Below are 27,544 nucleotides of genomic sequence, written 5' to 3'. Positions count from 1 at the left end.
CTTAAAAAACGTGTTATGGCGTAGTCCTCTCGGAATGACGTTTAAATTATGTGGTGATATGACCAGGTTGTATTAAGCCTAGTGCCAATAGACACGCATTAATATTCAGGTTCAAGTTTGTTTTGTTTAACCAGGTGAGAACTCAAAAAGACAAGGATGGTTTAAAAAAAATTGAGTCACTAAAAATAGCAAAATAACAGTAAAAAGTACAAGCAAACACAAAATCCCAGCAAACACAGCCACTTTAGCAGAAGAAATGAACAAAATGTGCACAAACAAAATAGATTTCCTAATGGTTTGGGAAAATTACTTTTGAAAATTATTCAGAAAGTAAAATGACGTTACACAAACCAACGTGGATTTTGTGTAATTATTGCACTCGCATGTAAACAGACAATAATGTGTCATTATTTAGTGATGTTGCTGTACAAGCACAAATGATAACACATTAGTTAACACGCTGCCTTGAAAAGGAATGAAGGAGCATTTTACTTCTCCATGGGAGAATGGAGAAGCATACATTTTGTAAAAAAAAATAATGATTGTTATTTAACATTTTGATTCTAATGGTTCTACCAGGGCTTTTCATTCTGTGAAATGAATATGTGATTATTATAATTGTACTCTCCATTTTGCTTCGTTCTACTACAAAGTTTCAAGTATTTTTTAAATAGTTATATTTACTTTTAATATTTTATAATTATAAGAGAATTTCAATATAATATTCTGAACATCTGCAGTTTTAGTTAGACGTTGAATATTTTCAAGTTAATTTTATGCTAAATTTCAGCTTTCCAACGCCTCCTTTTTAATAAATGTTTTCTCCTACAACATCAGAGTGCAGCGCCACATTAAATACGCACTACAATGACAATAGTTTAAAGTGATTTGAAGCATGTTTTATTTTCAAAATGGAAATATGGTTTTGTGGGGGGGGAGGGGCAGAGCTTTGTGACGTCATTTTTGAGGGGGGGGGTCTGACTTTTTGTGACGCCGTGTCACGAGGGGGGGATGGGGGTCAAAAATCGGCCAAAATAGCGTGACGTCATTTATGGACGGCCCCTTGAGTCAACGCACATTTTGCATGCGCATTATGCGGGCCCTTTGATCTTGTCCTTCCTCTCCATTGTGTGTATTAAATATAGCGGTACCAACGGTAATCCCTATTGAAGTATGGTGCCCTGTATAAGCATGCATTTAAACAATGTATTATAATGTATTATTTGACGATTCGCTTTCAAGCAGCACTGAGTCGGTGGCTATCCGAACGGTTAAAATTATTTGTATTTTTTTTAATTTCGATAGATTCTCTAATTAGTCTTGGCCAGTTGTAGCTAGTTTTGCACAGAACTTCGACGTCATCAAAATCAATTGAGTGTCCTTGATATTGGTAGCGAAAGCCTACGTGTTCTATGGGAACCTCATTTGCCAGTAAAAATATGACAATTGGTTCTTTACCCTTCTATCTGGCAACAAAACTTCAAGGACAGTGCACATTATCAAAGTTATGTTCTTTTGTTTGTATTATGACTGCAGGTATTGCGGTCTATTCAAACATGACTCCTTGTAAAAAAAAGTGTCAGTTTTGTTGCCAGATAGAAGGGTAAAGAACCAATTTAGCCTACGTGTTGTTTCTAGATTTGAAGTTTTCGTGACTGCAAGGATCCATACTCTTTGCTTCTTTCGGTAAAGTCACGTAGGTGAAAAATAAATCAATACATATTTTTATTTTTACATTTTTTAAATTTCCTACGTGTTGTGTTACAACGTCGTGTGACGTCATTTTGCGCCAGGTAACGGAGTGACGTCACGACGCCAGACAATGCCCCCTCCCCGCGCGTGACGCGCTACCCGCTGTAGGGTGAGCTAAACAGTGACGTCACATCCGCGACAGGTGATAACGGAAGTGACGTCATCTCCAACCAGGTGAGCGACAAAGAGGTGAGGGCGCGAGAGGCGAGGACGAGGGGAGGTGAGTGTGAGGTGAGGTGCGTGTGAGGTGAGGGCGAGGGGTGATTGCCGGTGAGGAGAGGTGAGGGTGAGGTGAGGGCGAGGGGATGATTGCCGGTGAGAGTGAGGTGAGGTGAGGGCGAGGGGTGATTGCCGGTGAGGCTGAGGAGAGGTGAGGGCGAGGGGAGGCGAGGGGGAGGTGAGAGCGAGGAGAGGGCTGATTGCCGGTAAGGGCGAGGGGAGGGTGAGGTAAGGGGAGCGCGTGGGGAGGTGAGGGCGAGGTGAGGTGAGTGCGAGGGGAGGTGAGGGCGAGGGGTGATTGCCGGTGAGAGCGGGGGGAGGTGAGGGCGAGGGGAGGGGAGGTGAGGGCGCGAGAGGCGAGGACGAGGGGAGGTGAGGGCGAGAGGTGAGATGAGAGAGAGGTGAGGTGAGATGAGGGGGAGATGAGGTGAGGGGGATGTGAGAGGTGATTGCCGGTGAGAGCACGGGGAGGAGAGGTGAGGGGGAAGATAGGTGAGGGGGAGGAGAGGTGAGGGGGAAGATAGGTGAGGGGGAGGAGAGGTGAGGGGAGCGCGTGGGGAGGTGAGGGCGAGGTGAGGGGAGCGCGTGGGGAGGTGAGGGCGAGGTGAGGTGAGGGCGCGAGAGGCGAGGACGAGGGGAAGTGAGGGGGAGGTGAGGTGAGGGGGAGGTGAGAGGTGATTGCCGGTGAGAGCGAGGGGAGGTGAACGCGTGGCGAGGTGAGGGCGAGGGGAGGTGAGGTGAGGGCGAGAGGTGACTGCCGGTGAGCGCGAGGGGCGCCGTGGAGAAACGCGCTGTGCCCGGTGTCGCTTGGTTCGCGCGGGAAGGACCGGGTGGGGGAGGAGGCGGAAATATCACAACCTCAACCCTAACCCGTCTATAAACACAAACCCTAACCTCGTCTGTAATCAATAATCTTACCTAACCCGTCTATAAACACAAACCTAACCTCGTCTATAAGCACAACCCTTACCTAACCCATCTATAACCACAACCCTAACCCCCGTCTATAACCACAACCCTGACTCTAACCCCAACTATAACCACAACTGTAACTCTAACCCCATCATCTCTAACCCTAATCCCGCCCGTCTATAGACACAACCTTAACTCTAACTACAGTATAATCACAACCCTAACTCTAACTACAGTATAATCACAACCCTAGCCCCAACTGTAAATATGTAACACTAACCTTAACCCGCACTCAAACCCAACCCTAACCACAACCACAACCAGAGCCTCAACAATAACCCCACAAAACCCAACCCTAATCCTAACCCAAACCACCAACCCGGATCCCTACCCAAAACCTACACATAACCCAAACCAATGCAAACCCATCTATACATCACATCTATCTATCTACCTTCTGTTAATGACAACATATATGTCCAACTGCCTGTTTACACTCACCTATCTGACTAAACACCACATCTGACAACCCAATGAACGCACACAGCACCTGTCCGACTGCATGTGAAACCTTTAGGGCACAGAGAACCACACCCAACAACACCCCATCCTCACTGGGTACAGCTGCTGTGCAGCTAACCACTGCTATATCTACACTTTGTCTCACCTAACCTGTCCGTGTGATCCCCATGCGTTTTTCGCATTGTCTCCCACAGCTCTCCTTTAACGAAAATCAAAATTATCCTCAGGAGAGAGACGCTGTGGTATTAGACAAGAAGGGCAAAGTAGGCATTAACGAGTTCTAAAGGGAAGTTTCAAGCGAGGCGAGGATGGCCAACTCGGGACTGCAGTTGCTGGGCTATGCGCTGGGGATGTGCGGATGGATCGCCATCATCGCCGCCACGGCACTGCCGCAGTGGAGGACGAGTGCCTATGCCGGCGAGGTCATCATCACGGCCGTGAGCATCTACGAGGGGCTCTTCATGAGCTGTGCCTCGCAGAGCACGGGCCAGATCCAGTGCAAGATATTTGACTCCCTCCTCGCGCTGCCCAGTGAGTGCTCGCACAATAAAGACGAATTTTCCCCTTTAGCCTGAACAGATTGTTGTGGAAAATTCTATAAGAGAGCACCTGTGAAGGCAATACAGCACACAAGGAGGTGGTGTGGCCAGCACCATGGCCCCACCACCGTTGTGTCCCAGATAGTGACTTGAAATACCACACCAGGTATTCAGTTAGGGCTTAGTTCACCTAGATAAGGCCCAGGACTGATACAGATATTGATGCTGGCTGTGACCGGTAATCAAACTCGGGTTCCTCAGATCGTAGCGTATTGCGATAACCATGACACTACCACTCTCCACATGCGCATACCCACCTTGTGTGGTGTCCAGCGCTCTGTGGTGGTGATGATGATGTCACCAACAATTGTGTCCAATGACTCCTGTGAGCACGCAGGCCATTGGGTGCCTAGTTGTACTTCCATGTGTGTCATTGTTTTTCAAATTTTGATGACTCAGGTCACTCTTGCAAAAGAGACAATCCTGCTCTCTTGAGTTCTTCTGGTTAAACAAACGAGGTAATATGTATAAAGGGTGAATTATTTAGGCACAATAATTTCTTGTCACCTAGTGGGTGCATGTTAACTAGGGTTGTCGCAATGTATTGCTGCCTTACCATGATGTTTTGGTCAGGGGGGCTGTTTACCATACTTCAAGCCTGGTCAGCACAGGGCCTAGGAGTGGTTAATATATCAACCACGGTTGATGTTAGCCATGGCTGCAAATTGTACTTGGGCCTGGTTCCATAGCACAGTACACTTACCACTGCATCACCATGCCTTCACTAATCCTTGTATTAAAATGGTTTAATGTTTGTGTGTGCAGCAAGGGTGCAGATAACCCGTGCGCTGATGATCTGCTCCATCGTGGTGGGTCTTTTTGCGCTGGGAGTAAGTGCCGTCGGCATGAAGTGCACTCGCATGGGAGCGGACAACAAAACCCGCAAGAACCGCTTCGCCATCTTGGGCGGAGTGGTGTTCCTCGTTGCCGGTGTGTGCTCACATGTCATGCGTAACGCTGCAGGTCTCCCTTGCAAATGAGATGCATTGTTTTAATGGGTTTCTTGACAAAAAAGGAAACGATTGCGAATTGTTCGTGCTTCACATGGGAAATGATACAGGCCAAAAGGTCAGCTTGGCTACTGTTTTCATTTATCATATGATTAATCAGTGGGTGTGCTCCTGCTCTTACAAGGGAAATCCTTTTTTCACACCCTAACAGGTGACCTTAAGATGGCACTAGTTTCATGGGTGTGCTCCTGCTCTTACAAGGGAAATCCTTTGTTCACACCCTAACAGGTTACCTTAACAAGATGGCACTAGTTTCATCTGCAATTATGTTAAAGTAGAAATGTATATAGACATGCCGACTACCAATAATGTGCTGTTTATTGTTGAAAATGAATGGATGATGTTTTTAAAAAGTTCATAAAGTCACCGGAAAATGTGTTCATTAAAGGTTATGTGAGTTTCTCAAACTTCCAGGGCGGCATGATTTTTAGGATGCACGTATTATTGGAGTGCATCTTTTTAAAATCCTTTATTTTAAGTTTGCTTGCTTGCTTGCTTACGTCCGTGTAAAATTTTCGGTCGTTTTTTAACCCACTTCCCGTGATCCAATCGAGCTGACATTTTCCACACAGACTCGTTGTGCGTGACAATTAATGTTCGTGAAAAATTTTTTCCAAAATTTTACACTTTTTAGGCTAAAAAAAATTATTTTACATTTATTCAAATAGAACTCATTCATGGCTTTGGCTGAACGTCACAGTGTAGGAGCCCAGAGCGTGACACCTCCACAGGCCGTGGCGGAGTAGCGCAGTTGGTAGCACCCTCGTTTCCCATGCCAAAGGTCGCGGGATCGATTCCCGCGTCCTCCACAGGCGAATATATACTTTTTTTACATTTATTCAAATAGAACTCATTCATGGCTTTGGCTGAACATCACAGTGTAGGAGCCCAGAGCGTGACACCTCCACAGGCCCTGGCGGAGTAGCGCAGTTGGTAGCGTCCTCACTTCCCATGCCAAAGGTCGCGGGATCGATCCCCGCGTCCTCCACAGGCGAATATATTTTTAAATCCTTTATTAAATCCTTTATATTAAGTTCACTTGCTTGCTTGCGCGCTTATGACCGTGCAAATCTTTCGGTCGTTTTTTAACCCACTTCCCGTGATCCAATCGAGCTGACATTTTGCACACAGACTCGTTGTGCGTGACAATTAATGTTCGTGAAAATTTTTTCCAAAATTTTACACTTTTTAGGACAAAAATATTATATTTAATTACCAATTGCTTAATGATGGCATGCAATCATCTGACCCATAGGTGGCAGCCATCTCAAGCCAGAGGACGAGAGGACTCTAGCCGCCACGCATATAAAGGATTTATAGTGAAGAACTTTGTTTTTACGGGTTATACTTGTTTAGTTCTGTATACGTAACATTATTTTTACCTATGTATGCAATGATGCCCTTATATTTCATGGCACTCAAAATGTATGAACATTAAGGTATAATTTTGCTTTTAATTATGTTACATGGTAATTAAATTGTCCAACAGAATTTAAAATTATGTAATGCTGTATCTGCTATTTTGTAGAATCATGGCTCTAGTTCATTGATTTATAAAATGTGTTTTTTTATTATAACAGACCTCTGCTCATGTGTGAATGTGTGTGTGTACTCGTGTGTTTTAGGGCTGTTGTGTCTCACTGGCACGTCTTATTATGCTGCGGAAATTGCGCGGGAGTTCTACAGCCCCTTGACACCTGTACAGGCCAGGTGAGTGTTTATGTAGTCACAGGTGAGTGTGTGCTGTGCCACACATATAGCTGCTCCATAAGCCAAGATAAAAATGTTTGCTTGTGTTACCCACTTTTTGCTGCTACACAATCCATGCCACTCAGTGTTTAATGGCTATTGCCCAAAATATAGCCTATTGTATATTTTTACCTATTATTTATTTTTTAAACTTATGTTTAATTTATTTTGCAACGTAAGTAGCCAAACGTGCTAAATCGTCTTTAAATAAAAAAAAAAAAAGATTCTGAACTAATTTAGATAAATTTTACCAGCTAACATTTTTAAGCTACCTCTGTCATACCTTGATGCACATACGTGTGTGTGAATTCTTGTTCCAGGTATGAGTTTGGTCAGGCTCTGTTTGTGGGCTGGGTTGGCGCTTGCCTCGTGCTCATGGGCGGCGCCTTCCTGTGCTGCTCCTGCAGCTCCAAGCCTTCGGGGAATAAGTCGCGGCCACGCGGCCCCCCGCGGCGCGGGCCCCCCAGATCAAAGGGCTCTGGCAGGACAGATTATGTGTGAGTGGGTGATGAGAGTGGCATGCTCTCAGCTGCTCAGACATGATTAGTTATTTTATGCATCATGCTTTTTTAAAAGTGCATTTGGACGTTCATTTATAAGTTGTAATGAGTTAAATGCATGCAAATATCCCAAAAATGTTAATATGTAATCACGATTCTGACGTGATTGAGTTTTAGTTGGACTGTAGGTAGGTTCTGTTGATAGAAAGCACGTTATGCACAATTTATGCGAGTACGCTTTAGACAGTACCACATTCGCACACGTGAGCCTGGAGGCAGTAGTATAGGAATAAGGTGTTATCATTCAATTGATGTATTCATGTTTATTAGTTATTCATTTAGGTCTGATTGATGTTCTGGCAAAAATATGTCAGTAATTGGTGAAAAAGTGGCCGGGTGTCCATGACTAGTTACAGATTGGGCCATTGCTAGCAAAAATCTGCAGAAAATTCCACTAACACTTTTGAATCCGATCCTTCATTAACAAAACAACTGCTTAGCCAATGCATAATATTAAAGTTAATGATTTTCACTGAAGATTTATCATAAGCTTGCTTCTTGTGCAAGCAATTTTAATTATTAGGCATGTTAAATGCTCATAAAGAATTGATATGGAAAGTTATTGGAGACAATGGAAGACAACACCCGAATAAACATTACTCAGTGCTATTATATTACATCGGAAAGACAATATCGATCCACAGTATAGCAGCAGTTGATATTTTCTTCTAAAAGTAAATGGGAATTCACTCAAATTCCTGCTACGGGCCACAGCTGCATATAATTTTCAAATCCTTCTGTATTTTGCGAATGCTTTTGTCGCATATGCAGACACTTCTGCCATGCACTGTGCATTTTTAACAGTTTTACTATGACGCCAACGCGACTGACACTACAGTAGGGGGCTATTATAGTAGTGTGCTTGGAAATAATGTGGGCACGATACCTCAAAAGTTACGTAACTTTACATTTCAGTTCATTTTCTCATGAATGGAGCCTTATACTTTTGTCAGACGGCTTGGACCACAGAGCCTAAATGTGTTAAAAAGCAGTTATCTCGTTGGATTGCGAAGTCTTCCATTAAGATGGGCTGACGTCTTATTTCTTAATGCCTTGGTGTCGCATACTTGCAGGCGTGAAATGTGAAAATTAACCATGCTATAATTCGGCATATGCATTTTTTATTTATTATTCCACAACGAGGTATGCTCTATAATAAATTTCAGCCGTGCAAGTTCACTGCTAGATGAAGGCCTCCATATTCCGCGTTGATCAGGGAGGCTGTTTGATCATACTTCGCAACACTTTTCAGTATGGATTGCTGAAGAGGAGTTTCCAGGTCTGGTTCAGATATCACTCCCTGATGTTAGCCATGACCAGGAATAGAATTTTGGTAACCGGGTTCTGAGGAGTCCGCTAACCACTCTGCCACCGCTCCCTTTGTTATACAATGTAAATTATTACATCATTTATTTTTTTAAGGGTTTATCGTTAAGTATATATGAAATTGTAAATGCTTGAAAAAAAAATTCATTACAATCTAGAAATGTGGATTTACAACCAATGGATTTGCTGAAAAATCACTGCTCATTTTCAGTGTAAACATTAAGAAAATAGCAATTTTTCCAAGCATTTTAATTGAAATATATATATTTCGCAATTGTTCACTGTATCCTATTTTGCTATATCAGATTCATAGCAGGATGGGGAAAAAATCACATTCATAGCTGGACTTGAAGCCACATCATGGAGTAGTCCCAAATATGACACCACATAATTTATTCCGGGTCAATTCAATAGGGTCCTCTTCTCAGTACTAGTTGGTGCACCTTAATGTTCTATAATGCACGGTTCATCACATTTATAAGTAAAAAAGCCAGTGTCTCCCTGCTCAAATTATCAATGGGGGTGGCAGTCGTGCTGGTGAGGGAACCGCATTACCATGGTTGGCGCCAGTTGCACCTAGAAAGCCCAATGTTCACATTCCTCAAAGTGTCACATTTTATCTGCCACATTGGGGTTTATGGATTGAGTAGATCCCTGACCAGAATTGATCTTACAACCTTTGGATTGTGAGTTAAGCAGTCTAACGACAGCATCATTCAATATTTACTTACAAACATGATCCTTCACAGCCAAGCGAAGCTAATTATTGTAGTCTATGTTGCGCAGACACCGGTGATCATGTTGAGAGCATTGTGCTATACTTCAGACCTTGTTTGATCACAGGCGGCTGCCCAGATATACACCCGGGACTTTAGTTGGTGCAGCTCAGTGCTCTGATGCAGCTCAGTGCTCTGATGCAGCTATGATGACCTACATAAGTTACCCGGCCATTTAAAATGTCAGGAGAGTTAACAAAATCACGACCTCTCCATTTTTTTAATTGATAAACACTATTTTTTCCCCCACAGTTATACAAGTGATGTAGAATAGCGAATGTTTAAAAAATAAGAGTACATGCATGTTTTATACCTTCTTTGATGCATATATTTTGTACTGACTAAACTCACGTGAGCCAATTGAATGTCTTGATTTGTTTTAAAATGATTTGTGAATTAAATTTTTTAATAGTTTATTTTTGTTTGTGGTGATTAATAAAATTCAGAAATTAATCAAATATTGTTATGCTTCATATTTTCTGGCTTTTATTCCACACTCTTGAATTCACTATGGCTAGAGACTGCAGAGCCACGTTTCAAAAAATGACTCGTTTGTCAAGTTGGCACATGGCATCCAAAGTTTCCGAAGGCTTGTGAACAATTCTAGACAGTCTGGTGCATGGGCTGTAATATCATGTTTGTATTTTTATCATGTGTTATACATAAAATGCTGTGTTCACATGCCTCGGTCGTTTGTGGGTATCTCAGCGATGAGGCAAATCAACTCCTACATGAACAGTAGGTTTTAAGGGTTTATCGTTAAGTGTCTATGAAATGAAGCACTTTTCAATTTGCAAAGGATTGAGGTATTGTTGCTAAGATAATAAGGGACATCCTCCATAAAATCGGTGTGTTCTGCATTGATAGCATGCATTTTGTCTTAATATGAAGACAATTCTTTAAAATGTCCTCGTGTCTTAGGGTTCTAGAGTGTAGGCTGCAATATCCAACTACAAGTCAGTAAATATATCTTGCCGACCACCGAAAATGTCAGTCTGTTATACTGTGCTGTTATAAAGCAGTATGTTTGATAAAGTAGGTGAGTGTTTTTATGCTCGTGCATCACTGCCTCCTCTGTTCCTCAACTTGTTTCCATAAATCCAAAATAACATCATCTGGGGCAAAACGATAATCTCGTGTTCTGGCTCGTGGCACTGGTACTGGGTAGTTTGGGAGAGGTTTCTGTGTAGGTACATGGCTGTAATATTTATCACAAATCAATCACGAGCAATCATTAATCAGAAGCAATGTGTTCGTATGACTCAAAACAGTGCTTGATTACATGTCATCTCCACACTTGTAATTTTGCCTGACATTTAATCAGTACTCAAGTGCATGTTGCAAAAACCGTGTATTCCACCTTATGAAGTGTTTTTTTAAGTTATTAAAAGCAATCCTGTTTCTATGTAACATGTAAGGTAAAACTTTGTGAGATATCTTTGTTCTCCAATTGAAAAAGGTATTCTTGGTTCTTTCGGTAAAGTCATTTAAATAGAAGAAGACCGCTTGTGGTGCGATCGAAACGTGGGTTTCTTTGCTTGTTTTTTATTTGTTAATTTAATTTTTTTTATTTATTTTCTATCTACGTGACTTTACCGAATGAACCAATAATATGAATTCTTGCAGTCACGAAAGTTTTAAGTAAAATAAAATAAAAAAAGAGGTCTTACCAAAATTACCAATGTAAAGATATAGGTATTAGGGAAATGGATCTACAATCTCTACAACAACCAAAACATCCATGTTAAACGTGTAATACATGTAATAAACTTTATGCAAATCTGTTAGTCACAGCATTTGCTCAAGTTATTTTCATTCTAAAGTGAAGTGAAGCCCCTTTCTGACCTATACAAATCAGGGACGCATGGTATTGATGTCCTATGTACGCCCTCAAAATGTTTGGCAGATTAAGGTAACCCTAATTGAGATCATGAGGCAGAAATAATGAGTCGAGTGCTCTGCTGAGTAAGCTGCCTTTGCATTGTATACTGGTTTAGTTTAATACATATCTATATGTGATGTTCTGGTCAAGTAAAAATTACAGGGGGGAAAAAAACGTCGTTATCTGTACCCAATTCTAGAACAGAAAGGCAACTGTTGAGTAAGATGATTTAAATGGACTGCACTGTCATCCTAACTTCCTATGGAGAAATGCACATGACCATGACTTTACGAAGGTGAACATAACACAAGACCTTGCCCCATCAACTTTGTCTGCAAGGCCTTATTCACATTTTAAATTCATTTTCTTAAGCACACACATTGAACGTGTACACTGTTTCCTTCACACCGTGGTGGAGTTATCGTGTTTGTCTTCATCTTCCACCTTGGGCTTTCGGCACAGATTGAACACGTGGCCACCGTAGTAAACGTGCGTTGTCATCAGCATGTTTGAGGTTGTGTCGGTGTCATCCCTGTCTTTGCCCTCCGCCTCCTGCTCTGGAGACGACGTGAGCGTAATGACAAACACGGCCATGTTGGGCATGCTTCTTTTTGATGGTGGAAGTGGCTGGGCCTCCGGGAAAGGGTGATGGTGGTGGCCCTCTGAGGATGTCATCAGCTCCAAGTGCTCCTCCTCGTGCGTCTCGCGCAACATGCCATGAAGACGCGCTGCATTCACAGCAACGACACAAACACGTCTCAATGAAAGAGAGCTTCAAAAAAATGGAAACAATAACTTATAATTATTATTCCGCTTGTTTATCTCGGAAAGCCTGAGTCTTGTGACCTTTTCAGTAGGCTCCTGCCAATTAGTAAGGGGCGATGCTTTAATGGATATAACTGAGTAATTTTACGCCAGCAAAAATTAACCTACTTTTGCGAATGACGTCGTGTGATCCTTAACGTCCACTGAAGTAGACCGTGTGCATTCGTACGGTTAATGCACTTGCAGTAATAATCAGGGCAGCCACCGGATTCGAATCGCGAACCTCCGAAACAAGCGGCAACCACTAGGGTATGTAACCACTCATAATGATAGAAGAGTTCATTAAATGTATTGATGTATATTGAACTTATGTCGCATCGTACGTAGCCAACCGCGCTAATGGAATGAATATGCTGATAAAATTATTTGTATCCATGAAAACCAGCATCTCGAAACTTTAAGGGGGGGGGGGGGGGGGTTGTCAATTACATATCAATGGGTGTTTTGCATGATGGGAGAAATTCATATTACCTGGAAAACCCCAAGAATATCAGCTGATACCACTCAAAGGTCCGTACACACTGGTTCATTAACTCATTGTAGAAATATATGCCATCTCCTGGCCATCTTAAGGAGCTTCAGAATCAGAATATTTATTTTTTCACACTGGAGAAATCCGACGAGCTATAAAGCTAATCGGATCACAAACTTGTTGAACATGTTTTTGTTTTCTCAAATATATCTTGGGTCCCACTTTGCAGCCTTTTAAAACGTTATCTTAACAATTCATGTATAATTACTGGTTACTATTTCCCCATTTATATGCATGCCCTTATTTCTCCAAGCTTTGTAAAACATATCATGTCGATATTAATAACATGCGGAGTCCTTCATCCAGCAATATATAAAATATGGTGGATGAAGTTACCGCTGTACCGGTTACAGTACCATTAAAAACAAACTAAAATTAACTTACCCTGTGCAGGTGATATACGCAGTGTTTGATACTGACCCCATCGTGAACTCGTGATTTAAGGTAAACCGGCACGGTGGTTAACACCCGCTGGTTACCTTCCCCCGCGGTTATTCGCCCTCACCCAGGTGACCCCGAATTCCCGTGCTCGTGCACGCACAGTGATGGTTGTGGGCCCTTCCTTCCGATATTAGGAAGTCACCTGAGGCTATGCACTTTTAAATCATCTAGATTGAAAACGAATTTCTTTAGAACGGCTTCTTGTGTTTAGTTTGTTGTCCTTCCTCCAGACCTCCGATTAGCACGGCTGGCTACGTGCGGTGCGAAAGAAGTTCAACATTCACACATACCGTATGGAGGCTGCACTGAAACTCTCCGCTGGTTTCCATCGGGGGCGCTGATGGCGCGATGGAAGAGACGACGGGCGGTGGGTCCGACCCTTGCTGCTGCTCCTCCTCCTCCCGCCTCGACCCCGTGCTCCTCGTGGTGCTCCTCGTGGTGCTCCTCGGTCAGCAGCACGGGCGCAGACTTCTTGCGAGTGTTGAGAGCCATGGCTGCTTCCTAAATGCCACGCAACCGCATCCGCTCGCGTTTTAACCCTGAGCTCGAGAGGTCAGCTCGGCAGTGTCTTTCCCAGCCCCAAAAAGAGCGTCGCTGCTTCTCGCCTCCATTCCATCCACACCGACATACGGTCTAGCGCCTCACTGTTTCAGTTTTCAGTTTCATTCATTTGGTATAGCCCTGTGAGCCATTCGGCTCTTGAATCGGGTGCAACCGCAACAAACAAAAAACATGAACAAGAAAACATCTTAAAGTGACTACGCGCAAACAGAAAATTTCAGGAAAAAACAGCAAACATCTTCCAGAAAAAGCACCGTACACCAACACTGTGTGCAAAAATCCCAGTGGGATGCAAGTCAAACAACAACAACAACCACAAGACAACTTAGATTAAAGCCATCAGTCTAAAGTTACTTACTGGGGACCAACGAATGGAACGCAACCGAGAGAGAAAGTACGTTCACCGAGGAGCTGGAGTGATAGAATCAGCCCCGTGTGTGGGTGCTAGGTGGAGTATTACTGTGAGAGATGGCGACGGGGGGGCTTGGTCCAGCAGTGGATTGAACATGATTAATTATATCTACTGGACTTGTATGTGCGGCATGAAATTTTTATCGCAAATTTATCATAATTTAATGTCACCACGCGCCACGCGGGTACATCTCTAAACGTGAACCAAATGCGAACAGACCTATAAACACAACCAATTAATGTTACAAACCGAAAAAAACCTTTGTTATGGATGATATTGGTCGCGAAAGCTTACGTGTTAAACTCGCCATCAATCGTTAACACTCAGGCTCAAACCCGCTTAGATTCCGAGAACTCACGAGAATGGGTGCATTCCAGCCGATGTAGACACTGGTCACACAACTATATTCCATTATAGTGTAGGTAGTGGAACACAAGAGATCAAACGACGGCACGGGTCACACATCGCAAATATATTTTAAGGCGCAACTTCCAGCGTGCAAAGTGAGCGTAAGAACCAATCATAATCGACGATCGATATATCACACTCTTACACGCATATGTGCACTCTTGCAGGTATCTTACGCGTTTTTAGATACTCGCACAAGGATATCACTAATACTGTTATATGTCACTGGTATGAGTGCGTTATCAGCCAGTGGCTATCCACTACTGGTTTAAAGCCTGCCCACAAATATTGCCACAATCAATATCACTCATACACATTAACTGATTCCACAGTGATCGCGTTCTCTATAGTATTCCAGATGTCATACCGTCACCATTCATTCACCGAATGTCAGTTCATTATATACTTGGCGAATTAATGGTACATGAGCAAACATAGCATTAATTCGCACTGGTACAAAGGCTGAATTTAAAACAAAATCTCGCGGCTATTTGAATCATATACAGCATTTTACACACACACACCATTCTACGAGAATGGCTCACCTGATTGAAGACTTGTATTGAACTCTTGTGATGACAGGAGGGCTTTTTTCCAGTGCTTGTTAATGGGCTGGGACGAGGTTGAGATGTTGAGATGAGGCTGGGATTGGGCTTGTTAATGATGGGATGATGCTGAGATAAGACTTGTGGGGAGGTTAGTGTGAGGCTCAGAAGCCCCAGCTGAGGAGTTGAGGCTGCGCTTTGTAGCAAGGGGAGTAGGCGTCATCTGATCCCCCGCCTCCCACATGAGTTTGTCGGCACTACACGTGGCTGAACGCACACGTTTGTGGGGTAAACAAGGGGCCCGTGCGTGTTCGGTAAACATCAACACGGGGCCCTGTGTGTAGGGTAATCACAAAAAACGGGCCCATGTGTTTGGAATAAATGCGAAACATGGGGGCGCTGTTTGTGGGATAAACAAGAAACACGAGGCCGCTGTTTGTGGGATAAACAAGAAACACGGGGCATCTGCTAAGGTGACCTTGCAAAGCGTTACAAATTCAACTATTTCCGAGTGTCTCTATGGTCCAGCGAGTGTGGAGGAGGTTCTAATCCCCACATTGGTGGCCCTCAACGAGTGGTAGAGATGACATCACTGTGGCGGGGATCATGCCACGAAGTGTTGCTCACTATCCAACAGATAACTACTCAATAGAGTATTTTGATTGCATTTCATTATTACCTGTTTAGAGCATTGTGGCATTATCCATGATATCTGTTTGATAAATCCAAACGACTCGATTAAGTATAATAAATGTGGAAAGCCATATGCAGAATTATGGCCAGGCAACCTGTACGTTCGGAGCCGCATGCGGTTCTTTAAGGACCGCTACGTGATGTTATCCACATGCATTGTGGCTCTTTAAATATAGTTTTTTAATAGAATTAGAAAAACATGATTCTTGTTATTCTGGTTGCAGACCCCTGCCTATGGCTATACACGATAGCAATAACTTTAAATGATAACATGTATTATGCATAGCTTACCTTGAAAAATGTGTGTAACAGAGGGTTATATTTACCAAACATCCAGTGTGAAACATTAAACAAGAAAATTTTACACAAATCATAGAGCGTGTTTTAAGATACAAGAGAGGAAAAACTGCGTGAAAAGAGTATAGGTTTTTAAAATTCTAAAACGGGGTAAATGAAACGAGTCCATGCTTGTGACAATAACAGGTCTTATGTGGACACAGATGGTGAACGCCACGTGAAGTGAGACGGCGGCCCGTGTCTCGAGACTGCCAGTGGAGATGCGCGCTGCTCCAGAGGCTTATCAGGTGAGCAAGGAGAAGACGGTGGGCTCGTCTGTGGAAGGCTCCCAACCAAATTGGCTGCGTGGGATCCAATCTACACCACCACATAGCCCTGGGGGTAGGGTGGAAGAGAGCCGTTCAAACAGCTACATCACCCATGATAATAATCGGTGTTCTCGTATCCACTAAACCCATACATATTTCTCAATTCAGCCTTGGTGTAGTCTCAAAGCTCTGCCGTATCCTGCAGGAAAGTTCAACAAAATGGCAACAGATCTCGGGTACAAAATAATTCCTGTCACCCCACCACAGATGCCAATTTTCCCGGACTGCCCGCGGGGTCAAACCCAGCCGGGTGCCACAAAATATTCGACTAATTGTGGGACATCGGTGGTTGGTGGTGCCATCCGGCAGAAATCGTGAATGTGGAAAGGACTCTTGCCCCAGAGCAGCCGCGTGACTCATGCGGGAATTGTGGTTTCCGCGAGGCCAGTTACTGCCCCCTCGCACGGCCTAAAAGTGGCATAGCCACTGACCTCCAGGCTCCCGCCGCCCACCTCCAGCCAAAGCGAGGCAAGCTGCCATCGGCCTCTAGGGCCCAAAATGTGGTGGCTTTGATGGCCCAGGGGGCCGTGTGTGTGTGTCTGGGTGGCCGGGGGGGGGGGGCCCTCTGCGTGGTGTTTTGTGCGGAGCGCGCGACGTCACGGGGCTAGTGCTGGCGGGGGGGGGGGTGAAGCCGCGGGAGTTCAGAGCGGTAGGGGTCGAGGGGGTAGGGGGTGGGGGTCGAGGGGGTAGGGGGTGGGGGTCGGGGGGTGGGGGTGGGGTTCGGGGGGGGTCGCGAGGCGTCTCCAGGCAACGAAGCGACGCTGAGATTGACGGGGACGAGCGCCACTCGCACGGAGAGAAGACGGCGGTCGATCACCGCGGGAAGGTAACGTCAGAATGATATTGTATGAATATATATACTGTATACACCTTGATGAATCTGTTGAGCTGTGAAGCTCTTGTGCACAGATGTCTTCCAAGTGTCCTGCAGTAGTCCTTTACGAGCCTCATCCGCAGAGGCCGAACTTTACACGGATACACACAGTACACAACCTACACACACACACAGTACCTACACTTCACACAGATACACACAGTACACACACACAGTACCTACACACAGATACACACAGTACACACACACACAGTACCTACACTTCACACAGATACATACAGCACACAACCTACACACACACACAGTGCCTACACACACACAGATACACACAGTACACAACCCCCACACACACACAGTGCCTACACACACACAGATACACACAGTACACACACACACAGTACCTACACACACACAGATACACACAGTACACACACACAGTACCTACACTTCACACAGATACACACAGCACACAACCTACACACACACACAGTGCCTACACACACAGATACACACAGTACACAACCCACACACACAGTGCCTACACACACACAGATACACACAGTACACACACACACAGTACCTACACTTCACACAGATACACACAGCACACAACCCACACACAGTGCCTACACACACACAGATACGCACAGTACACACACACAGTACCTACACTTCACACAGATACACACAGCACACAACCCACACACAGTGCCTACACACACACAGATACACACAGTACACACACACACACAGTACCTACACTTCACACAGATACACACATTACACAACCTACACACACACACAGTACCTACACTTCACACAGATACACACAGTACACAACCTACACACACACAGTGCCTACACACACAGATACACACAGTACACAACCCACACACACAGTGCCTACACACACACAGATACACACAGTACACACACACACAGTACCTACACTTCACACAGATACACACAGCACACAACCCACACACAGTGCCTACACACACACAGATACACACAGTACACACACACACAGTACCTACACTTCACACAGATACACACAGTACACAACCTACACACACACACAGTACCTACACTTTACACAGATACACACAGTACACAACTTACACACACACACAGTACCTACACTTCACACAGATACACACAGCACACAACCCACACACAGTGCCTACACACACACAGATACACACAGTACACACACACACAGTACCTACACTTCACACAGATACACACAGTACACAACCTACACACACACACAGTACCTACACTTTACACAGATACACACAGTACACAACTTACACACACACACAGTACCTACACTTCACACAGATACACACAGTACACAACCCACACACAGTGCCTACACACACACAGATACACACAGTACACACACACACAGTACCTACACTTCACACAGATACACACAGCACACAACCCACACACAGTGCCTACACACACACAGATACACACAGTACACACACACACACAGTACCTACACTTCACACAGATACACACAGTACACAACCTACACACACACACAGTACCTACACTTCACACAGATACATACAGTACACAACCTACATACACACACACTACATAAACTTCCCACATACCTACAGTACACTACTCACACATACACACGGTACCTAAACGTCACACAGATACATACAGAATATAAACTACGCATACATACAGTACATAAACTACACACATACAGTATAATCACCACACATACAGTACATAAACTTCACAGATGCACGCAGTACATAACCACCATACAGATATAAAAAGTATATAAATTACACGCACAGTGCGTCAACTACAGCCATGCATACAGTCCACAGAGATACACACTGAGCTATACAATACTGTACATAAACAGCACAATTAAACACATACATCTACTACTTCATATGGTCGACGCTCTGTGAAACAGTCCGTAGAGGTATACCCCCACGCTGAGAAATGCTACTACACGCCGAGACATACATGGAGTTATGTTTTACCCACTAGAATACACAAATACATTTCCTGTATCTCAGAACCACAGAGATACAGACGCTCATCAGACACCTCACTCACCAAACACTACATTCACTTAACCCTCACCAGACGCTAAATCTAACACCACGCACTGATATACTTCTTATATAAGCGCACAACTTTATCTGTGATGAACGCTGCACTTACCGTCGTTTTCATGCAGGGGGCGCTGCAAACCTACGCACCCCCAGTATGAACGACGGAGGCGCAGGGACAGACGTTTGATTACGTTGGGATCGATCTGCAGACTGCGGCGGTGTTCTCGCACGGCTAGCAGCTCTGTCGCCTTATCTCGATCCCGCAATCCCAAACAGATGAAAGTCCGCATCGAACCGAACCCCTGGCAAGGCCATCTACTTAACGACGAGAGAAAATTCACACGAAATGTCGTTTTCAATTAAGTCGTCCAGATGTAAAATGATATAAGCTTTTATTTGAAGAAATACAATTATATAATTCAAAACATAATACAATTCAAAGATGTTTCATTTTAAAACTTCAAAACGGAGCATCGGGTGCTTGCGTGAATGCATCGTTCGTAGTATTCAATAGTTACTCACCGGACACCATCAGCAGATGCCTCCAGCTTAAGTGCTATTTGTGCTGTTTAGGTGACAGTACACTAGGCTACAGTCTACATTATAGACTGCCAGTACGCTCACCGAGGTTAATAACCAGGCTACAGTCTACATTATAGACTGCCAGTACGCTCACCGAGGTTAATAACCAGGCTACAGTCTACATTATAGACTGCCAGTACGCTCACCGAGGTTAATAACCAGGCTACAGTCTACATTATAGACTGCCAGTACGCTCACCAAGGTTAACAACCAGGCTACAGTCTACATTAATGTTTTTTTGCTTTATTATTTTTGTTAACATTTTTTCATTTGTATTCACTTTATTTATATTATATATATTTCTATCTACGTGACTTTACCGAAAGAACCAAAGACTAATAGTACACCACTCATTGCTATTCGTGATTTGGGTTTGTTTTACGGTCACAGATGACATCAAGGTCAAAATAGCCTATGTCCCTGGATTATTCTGTATCGAATAAGCCCTTACTAGACCCTGTGTAAATAAATACAGAACTCAAGGAAATGCTTTGACAAGTTTCCTAAATACTGTATATATTGTATATGTACTGTGTTTGAGACTTTTTGTGAAAGATACATACACATAAACAATGGTATCTTCTGTGTTCAAGTGAGATATAAGGAGGGATGTTCAGTATATCTTGGAGATTGGCGCGTGTGCATGAGATAGAAGGATTGTTGCAATAAGATGCTGTGAGAGATAGTGACAGCTTGGGGAGACCTTCATTCAACACCGTATAGAACACATTCCTGCGGAGGGAGCTGGTAGGAACGTTGGGTTGCTCGGTCAATGGCCAGGGTCAACGGCGGCGTGGTGTATTCCGCAAATATGGCCGACTGTGAGGGCGGGCACAAGCCGGCGTGAGTAGGTTAAACGTTGAGTTTTATAAGGTCACCACGGGGTGACCAGCCCCTTCCCACCCAGCCCCACCCCTCCCACCCCCCACCCAGCCCCACCCTCCCCACCCAGCCCCACCCTCCCCACCCAGCCCCTCCCCACCCTCCCCACCCAGCCCCTCCCCACCTTCCCCTCTCCACCCAGCCCCACTCATTTTTGAATGCACGACGGACGGACAGAATAATCCCCTGTAGGCTGGTGTAATCAGGTGGTTCCTACCAGTATAATGGACATTGTTGATGATGACTCTATCTTGTGTGTGCGGTGCACCCCTGTGTGTCTGCTGTGTGAGACAGTCGTGCCAGCAGCCATGAGCAAGTCACGAGGAGAGGGCCTGCCCATCAGGAGGGTGTTCATCAGCCATGTCGACTCGTATGTGGGCAGGAATATTGGAGAGGTTTGTTAACATCTCTTAAGTATGACTTGTGACAAAACATTTTTATAGCTAATACAATGGTCTATATGTATTTTTAGGTTATGCCACATAGTATAGTTCTAGTAACCTTGTTTCTTAGCTTTAAGTGGGGACCACTTTATGGAGAACTAAATTGTTAGAAAAATAATTCTCCCTGGATCATAGTAATTGATCCTTGTTGGTCTTCCTGATGCAATGCCAATGCTGTGTCACACATGTGTTGTGATGTGGAGCATGGCATAATACAATGGGTGATGCTGAGCAGTGTCATCCATGCAGAGAGCCTTGTTCATTTTACCGTATAGATTCACAGCCGCAAGTCTCAGCCGCCCGTGATTAACATATATGTGTTGTTGCCAATCGGAAGCTGTTGTTTTATGCTTGATGTTTTGTCTCCTGTGGAGAAATGTGAGGGAGAGCGAGCATCCTGTCGCTGTTAAACTTTTAATTGTGCGAGAGGAGACACCTGTGTTTATTTTCTGTACTGAAATATCCCATGTTACAGTATGTATGGTACACTGTTGACACTGTTAACGTCCTGCCACACAGCACAGGGACCTATCGCCACAGTGTGGACAGCAATGACTGACATTTTCCACTGTCACCCATAATATCCATGGTCTTTGTGGATGGGCCCACTTGGCGGATAATAGAATTTTGCGGATAAGGGGAGTGCCACTGTAGTGATATACCTGCATTAAGTGCTTTAAATTAATACAACCGCATTGTGTCAATATAAAATACTAATAAAATAATAGGAAAGTGTTCGTTTCACCTTGTAAAATAAAATCTTATTTTAGTCAGCCAAATGGTTTAAATACATTTTTTATAAATAAAATGTTTCATTCCATTTAGGGCCGGGGTCTACTGCCTCATGTTTCCTTAATTCAATGTTTTTTATTGACAGTTTTGCGTTGTGTTTTATTTACTTTGTTAAACACAATGGTGGTTTGTTTATCATGCATGCCGCTGGGAAATTGTAGAGTGTATAATGTCACAGTGTAAGAATGTACGGTGAGTATTGTAGAACATATAATATCACTCATACTTTTATTCCTTTGGCATTTATAATTGGGGTTTTTTTCATTTCAGGTTTCTGCGGAGTAGCTCTGGGTGGGATTTTATTTAAGAACTTTGAGATCTAGAATTGCCATTGTCATTCCAGTTATGTTTCGCGTAGATTCACAGGTTCATGAGTGATTCAAATACAATTTCTCTGAAGCTTTTAATATAAAAACAGAGGAACTAATTTTAGACCATCAGGCAATTTCATACCCTTTGACCTTACAATCAAAATGTAATTGAATGGTGAGTTTAATTGCATCTACATTCGACCCTAACTAAAGAGATACAAATTCAAGTACTCACTATTGAACCACTTTGGGTAAGGTGGTTCCCATTCTAAAGCAATATTGTCTTGTGGAAAATATTTAGGACTAGATTTAGCGTATTTTTATCCACCACTTTAAGTTAGTAATGCTAAATTCATCTTATAAACTGTTTATGAAGGCATCATAATTGAACCACTGCTTTCGGGCTTAAAATCCCAGTTCTTATATTCTTGGGTCTTTCGGTAAAGTCATGTAGATAGGTTCAAAGAAAATTACAAAAAACTACGACGTTTCAATCGCTTGCGTTGCGATCGAAACGTCGTAGTTTTTTGTTATTTTCTTTGAACCTATCTACGTGACTTTAGCGAAAGACCCAAGAATATGAATTCCTGCAGTCATGAAAGCTTTAAGTCAAGATCCCAGTACTTATTAGAGTACGACTTTGATTTTGTAATTTAGTTATATTCACTTGCTCACAAATACAGGGTTCTTCAAAAAATGTTAACACGTATATGGGACTATCGTTTTTAATAGTAAAAGAACGGATAATGCACAGTAACATGATAACAAATGTATGTTAATAGCTTCAAAAAGTCAAAGAGTCTCCACTTGTTCGCCATCATTATCAACACATGCCCGGAATCTTCTCCAGGTGGTCTCCAGAGCCCGGAGGCACATTTCTTGTGGTACTGTTGCAAATTCTCATAAGTGTTAAAAAATGTTTAAAGCACCCTGTACTTCACAACCGTACAACTGGCAGGGTTTTAAGAGAAGTGCCAGGCTGCATGGGAGACAGATGCACCCTTCCAATACCACAACACAGTGTTATGAGTGAAGTTTTGTGGAAATATTAAACCTTGATAACCAGAGCTAAGCTAAGATTGTAATATTTTCACACAAAGTACGTTACCATAAATATTGCATATTTGGCATTTGTGTGCCCTTTTCTCGGCAGTATCTGTCACAGTGCGTGGTCGGAGAATCCACAGAGCCACTGGATTTGGAGGAGGAAGAGGAGGGGGAGGAGCAGGACGGCTTCTCACAGGCGAGGGAGGGCACCTACCAGGTGGTAGGGTCCCTGAGCCAGACCCAGCAGCAGCCACCACCCTTTGTGCTTGAGACTGTGCAGGTATGTTGCCTTTTCCTGTTTATAAACACATTGCAGTACAGTAGTTCCAATTTTAGTGTTATGTTTTCTGAAGACCAACAGTTAGATGTCTACACTGATTGACAAAGAAGGGCACATGTATTAGAGACATTGTTCATTAACTTAAGAAAATCAAGTAGGCTTGGGCAAGACACATCCATGTCTGCTTGGATAAAACACATCGCTAGAAGGGACGATGGCTGATGGTTGAGATGGATGACAGTGGCAGCTGAAGGAAGGAACACACCTGAGAGGAAGGTCACCTTCCTGAAGCAATGAGATCAATTTGTGCAAGAGCTACATTGTTGAATCACGAAACTGTGAGGGATGGTGACAAATTAGGTCTAAATCTAGCAGTGGATAGAACAGCTAATGAGGATGATAATTAAATGCTTATTTTAATTGTTACAAATATCATATCTTAACACTTGAAAGTGTCTTTCTGCTCAAACAAGTTTTGGGTGCTACAAATCTATTTTGGCAGTCATGAGCTACCATTGAAAATTACACATTCTGTGGCAGGATCAGTCTATACATAGGAAAAATACTGTTGACTTCACACAAGATGGTGAATTATATTGGCATCATCATGAGCATGGGTATTGAAATGGCGGAGATGGAAGTGCATGGAGATGATCTTAACTTTTTGATTTTAGCGAGTGTTAGTCCCTTATTTCTAGTAATTTTCTCCATGTACTTTGGTGTCTTCTTATTTAACAAAAGTAAAAAAAAATTGGGCGAAATCCCAATACAGGTGCCTCCTAAAAGAGCTGACACTTAGTAAAGCTTTCACGGATAAAGGACTATCATTATGTTTCAGCCAAAAATACAAGCGAACATGTGGTTGTATTTATAGACAACAATAAATTCTGCCTTAAGTTCACAAAAATGGTATTGTTTTTGTCACATGTGATGTGGCTCATTCATGAACAGGCCTCATCTCGGGAGGAGTTAAAGTCTTTCCTCTTGGGCTGTGACATTATTGTCTATGACATCAGGGAGACGGCCGATCTCCTGGATGAGGCTGCATGGGTGCATTCAGGTACAGAACACCATTGTATCCACTATTTACTCTGGCACTAGTCTTCTGCTGAAAGGTATATGCACCACAAACCATGAGATGATATTTCCATTCTCCTGGTAGCAGAGAAGCTGGGCTGTAACTGATCTTGACATGTGAATTCAAGTTTATTTGACATGTGCCAGCAGGGTGTTGGGGTTGTGGAATGGATGACCAGTAGGCTTGTGTTTCTTTCCATTGTTTCACCTTCAAGGTGTTTGGGAAAAGACGCTTTGGTACAATCTCCTCCAGAATGTGCTAAACCTGAGTGAGAAGATTATTAATGAAATTACATATGTGAATATATTTTTATATTATTGAAAATATAAATAATATATTATAAGTCTATACAGTGATATGAATGAATTCTGCCTGTGTAATAGTTCATGTGTTATTAGATATTCAAAAGAGATAGTGTCTCTCTACTCAGATAATCGTGGATAGTGTTGATGATGTCTTTTGGCAGCCCTGAGTCAATGCGGAGAGTGGAAATTCCACATTACCCATGGTGGGATTCTAATCCATCCTTATAGCATCCACTGTTGACTTCCTTCAGAGTAGTTGGTAATCATTTATAGCATAGTTATTTAAGTTCCCAGCTGGATAATAATATTATATTGAGTGCTATTTTATAATTACATAAACATATTTAGAGTGTTCTTTGGGTCTTTCGGTAAAGCCACGTCGATAGAAAAAAAAATATCACGACGTTTCGATCGTAACACAAGCAATCGTCATCAGGCGAAAAACAATATATAGCGGGAGAGCTTCTGAGGCAGGATGTTATAAAGGTTTGAGATGGGTGTAGCCCAAGGGTCATAAGCGAAGTGGGCGGGGCTAGAGATGAAATTTGCATATGAATGTAAGATCGGAGGGCTGGGCTACCTCCACGACGACGAAGCTGTGGAGATGGCCAGAGGTGGGACAAAGTCATTGTTATGCAAGTCCAAGTCGAGTCGCAAGTCATCAAATTCATGACTCGAGTCTGACTCGAGTCCAAGTCACATGACTCGAGTCCACATCTCATAGGTGGGACAAAGTCATTGTTATGCAAGTCCAAGTCGAGTCGCAAGTCATCAAATTCATGACTCGAGTCTGACTCGAGTCCAAGTCACATGACTCGAGTCCACACCTCTGGAGATGGCCATTGTATTGTGAGAGATTATCATGTCAATGTAAGAAAAATGAAGAATTTTCATCACCAGTAAGCTAATAACTCGTTTGACTTTATTTTTTTTACATACCTGTCAACCCCTTATCAGTGCCTACCTTATTACAGACCAATTCAGACTTTATTGGTCACCTTGTGCCCTTATGAATATCACGTTCATCTTACAAAGTCCCATCACAAGAAAGAAACACAAACAAATAGACAATTTTTTTTTGTATTAAAACGTCTGTACACCGTATAGACCTGAAAACTCAATTTCCTTGTACAAGAATATGGGTAAAACATATGGGTTGACAGGTATGCTTTTAAAAGTCTGAGTTGGGTATGAGCCTTACAATGAGGCTCACACTTTATGAGACGTAAGTATATTGTTGGTGGCATTCGAGAGCTTGGCTTGAGTTATTTATTTGCAGTACTGTTCTATTTATTGTTGAATATGATTTTGTGTCATCTGCAAGCACCACTGATGTGTGATAATGTTGGTGTTGTTGCTATCTTAGCCCTGCATGCTGAGATTGAGAACTTCAAGGACCCAAAGATCTTCATCTTGATCACAAGCTTCATGACGTGGTCACTCACCAAGCCTGTGGATCCCGTAAGTCACCGCATGGAAAGTGCAAACGCTTCTTGAACATAAGCAATCCATGCTATGATCCATAACATCCTGGTTCATTGAACAGAAACGTACAAAATTACATTAAGGTGGTGGAGTTCTAATTGGGATATGGTGATACTAAAATATATTGTGCGATCTGAGATCCACGATGATTGTATCTCGTCGTGATTGTCATTGCTCGTTTTTTCTGAAATAACCTTATATCCTTTCAATATTTTTAAAGTTAAAAGCTCAAGAATGAAAGATGTACTGTAAATTAATAGATAATGAGTCTTTGAAAATAGTTTTTCAGAGTAATTGATGACATGGTGATTAACATTATCCTTTTTATAGTGGTGCACATTGTTGAATTAGTTTGAGGAACTAACTGACTGTGTGTTTTAAGCGTTATTGATTAGAAGGTGTATTATATATGGCAAACATATGCTGAGTGAACTGAAATGTAATAACTTTTAAGTAATCTTTATTCATACTAAAAGTACAGCAAAGCACAAACATATTAAATTTAAATAAATGTGAACTAGAATGATAGAAAATGGGAAACTGATATTGTGATGATTGTCACATCGTGAAATTTGGGATTGTATCGTAGCATGAAAGTTAAGATTGCAGCAACTACATATGCATCAAATACTTTTTACAGGGCATAATGGTGCCATCTAGTGTTACATGTGAGTGGCCTATTGAAATGGTGGCATATGCAAGTCTCTTGATACCATTGGCCATTACCCACATGATGAGATGTTGCAATGTTCATTGTGAGTTCCAAATAAATAATGCCTTATTACATGACATGGCACTGATAGCATCATTAGAATATAATTAATCATAACAAAATACGAAAACACTTAAAGAAAAATGTGCATTCGGAGACAGGAAAATAACTCAATTATCAGCCACATACAACCTCTTAGCAAAACGACTGATATTTGAAAGTAAAAAAATATTATGCAGTTGTAATGCGGGCGTAAACGACCTCCCGGAAGTGACGTCATGGGGGGAGGAGTTACGTCACGTGGGGG

The 27,544-nt window shown here is 42.9% G+C and overlaps 3 protein-coding genes across 9 annotated transcripts in view; 2 read left to right on the top strand and 1 right to left on the bottom strand.

Annotated features, from left to right (window-relative positions):
- The first annotated feature begins 1,929 nt into the window (after window positions 1–1,929).
- On the top strand, window positions 1,930–7,623 carry LOC144931476 (claudin-19-like). Of its 3 annotated transcripts, none has more exons than XM_078855351.1 (5): window positions 1,930–1,972; window positions 3,600–3,936; window positions 4,770–4,934; window positions 6,640–6,724; window positions 7,084–7,623. In XM_078855351.1, the coding sequence occupies exons 2-5, from the start codon at window positions 3,714–3,716 to the stop codon at window positions 7,262–7,264; spliced, it is 654 nt and encodes a 217-aa protein (XP_078711477.1). In that variant the 5' UTR covers window positions 1,930–1,972; window positions 3,600–3,713; the 3' UTR covers window positions 7,265–7,623. The 3 variants fall into 3 exon arrangements, with proteins under 3 accessions (XP_078711477.1, XP_078711457.1, XP_078711467.1); XM_078855331.1 differs by having other exon boundaries at window positions 1,935–1,983; XM_078855341.1 differs by lacking the exon at window positions 1,930–1,972 and adding an exon at window positions 2,317–2,343.
- Window positions 7,624–7,722: 99 nt separating this feature from the next.
- LOC144931487 (uncharacterized) lies at window positions 7,723–19,377 on the bottom strand. Of its 3 annotated transcripts, XM_078855373.1 has the most exons (4): window positions 17,260–19,377; window positions 15,032–15,430; window positions 13,396–13,606; window positions 7,723–12,035 (listed from the first exon to the last, which is right to left on the bottom strand). In XM_078855373.1, the coding sequence occupies exons 3-4, from the start codon at window positions 13,595–13,597 to the stop codon at window positions 11,710–11,712; spliced, it is 528 nt and encodes a 175-aa protein (XP_078711499.1). In that variant the 5' UTR covers window positions 13,598–13,606; window positions 15,032–15,430; window positions 17,260–19,377; the 3' UTR covers window positions 7,723–11,709. The 3 variants fall into 3 exon arrangements, with proteins under 3 accessions (XP_078711499.1, XP_078711489.1, XP_078711509.1); XM_078855363.1 differs by lacking the exon at window positions 17,260–19,377 and having other exon boundaries at window positions 15,032–15,681; XM_078855383.1 differs by lacking the exons at window positions 15,032–15,430; window positions 17,260–19,377 and having other exon boundaries at window positions 13,396–15,009.
- The window catches only part of LOC144931423 (adenylate kinase 7-like), a 29,846-nt gene continuing 19,414 nt past the window's right edge, over window positions 17,113–27,544 (top strand). For 2 of the 3 annotated variants that reach the window (XR_013636569.1, XM_078855237.1), the window contains exons 1-5: window positions 17,113–17,215; window positions 21,079–21,179; window positions 23,484–23,657; window positions 24,609–24,717; window positions 26,407–26,501. Coding sequence is in view for 2 of the 3 variants with exons in the window: in XM_078855237.1 (XP_078711363.1) it covers window positions 21,093–21,179; window positions 23,484–23,657; window positions 24,609–24,717; window positions 26,407–26,501 (465 nt within the window). In the remaining variant the exon portion in view is untranslated. Of the gene's footprint in view, window positions 17,216–21,074; window positions 21,180–23,483; window positions 23,658–24,608; window positions 24,718–26,406; window positions 26,502–27,544 lie in introns of all 3 variants that reach the window. The other variant, XM_078855246.1, reaches the window with a different exon arrangement.

This window comes from Lampetra fluviatilis, chromosome 1, assembly GCF_964198595.1.
Source record: "Lampetra fluviatilis chromosome 1, kcLamFluv1.1, whole genome shotgun sequence".
NCBI lineage: Eukaryota > Metazoa > Chordata > Hyperoartia > Petromyzontiformes > Petromyzontidae > Lampetra > Lampetra fluviatilis.
The sequence above is the reverse complement of the archived record's forward strand: the minus strand, read 5'-3'. Positions and strand labels throughout refer to the sequence as shown.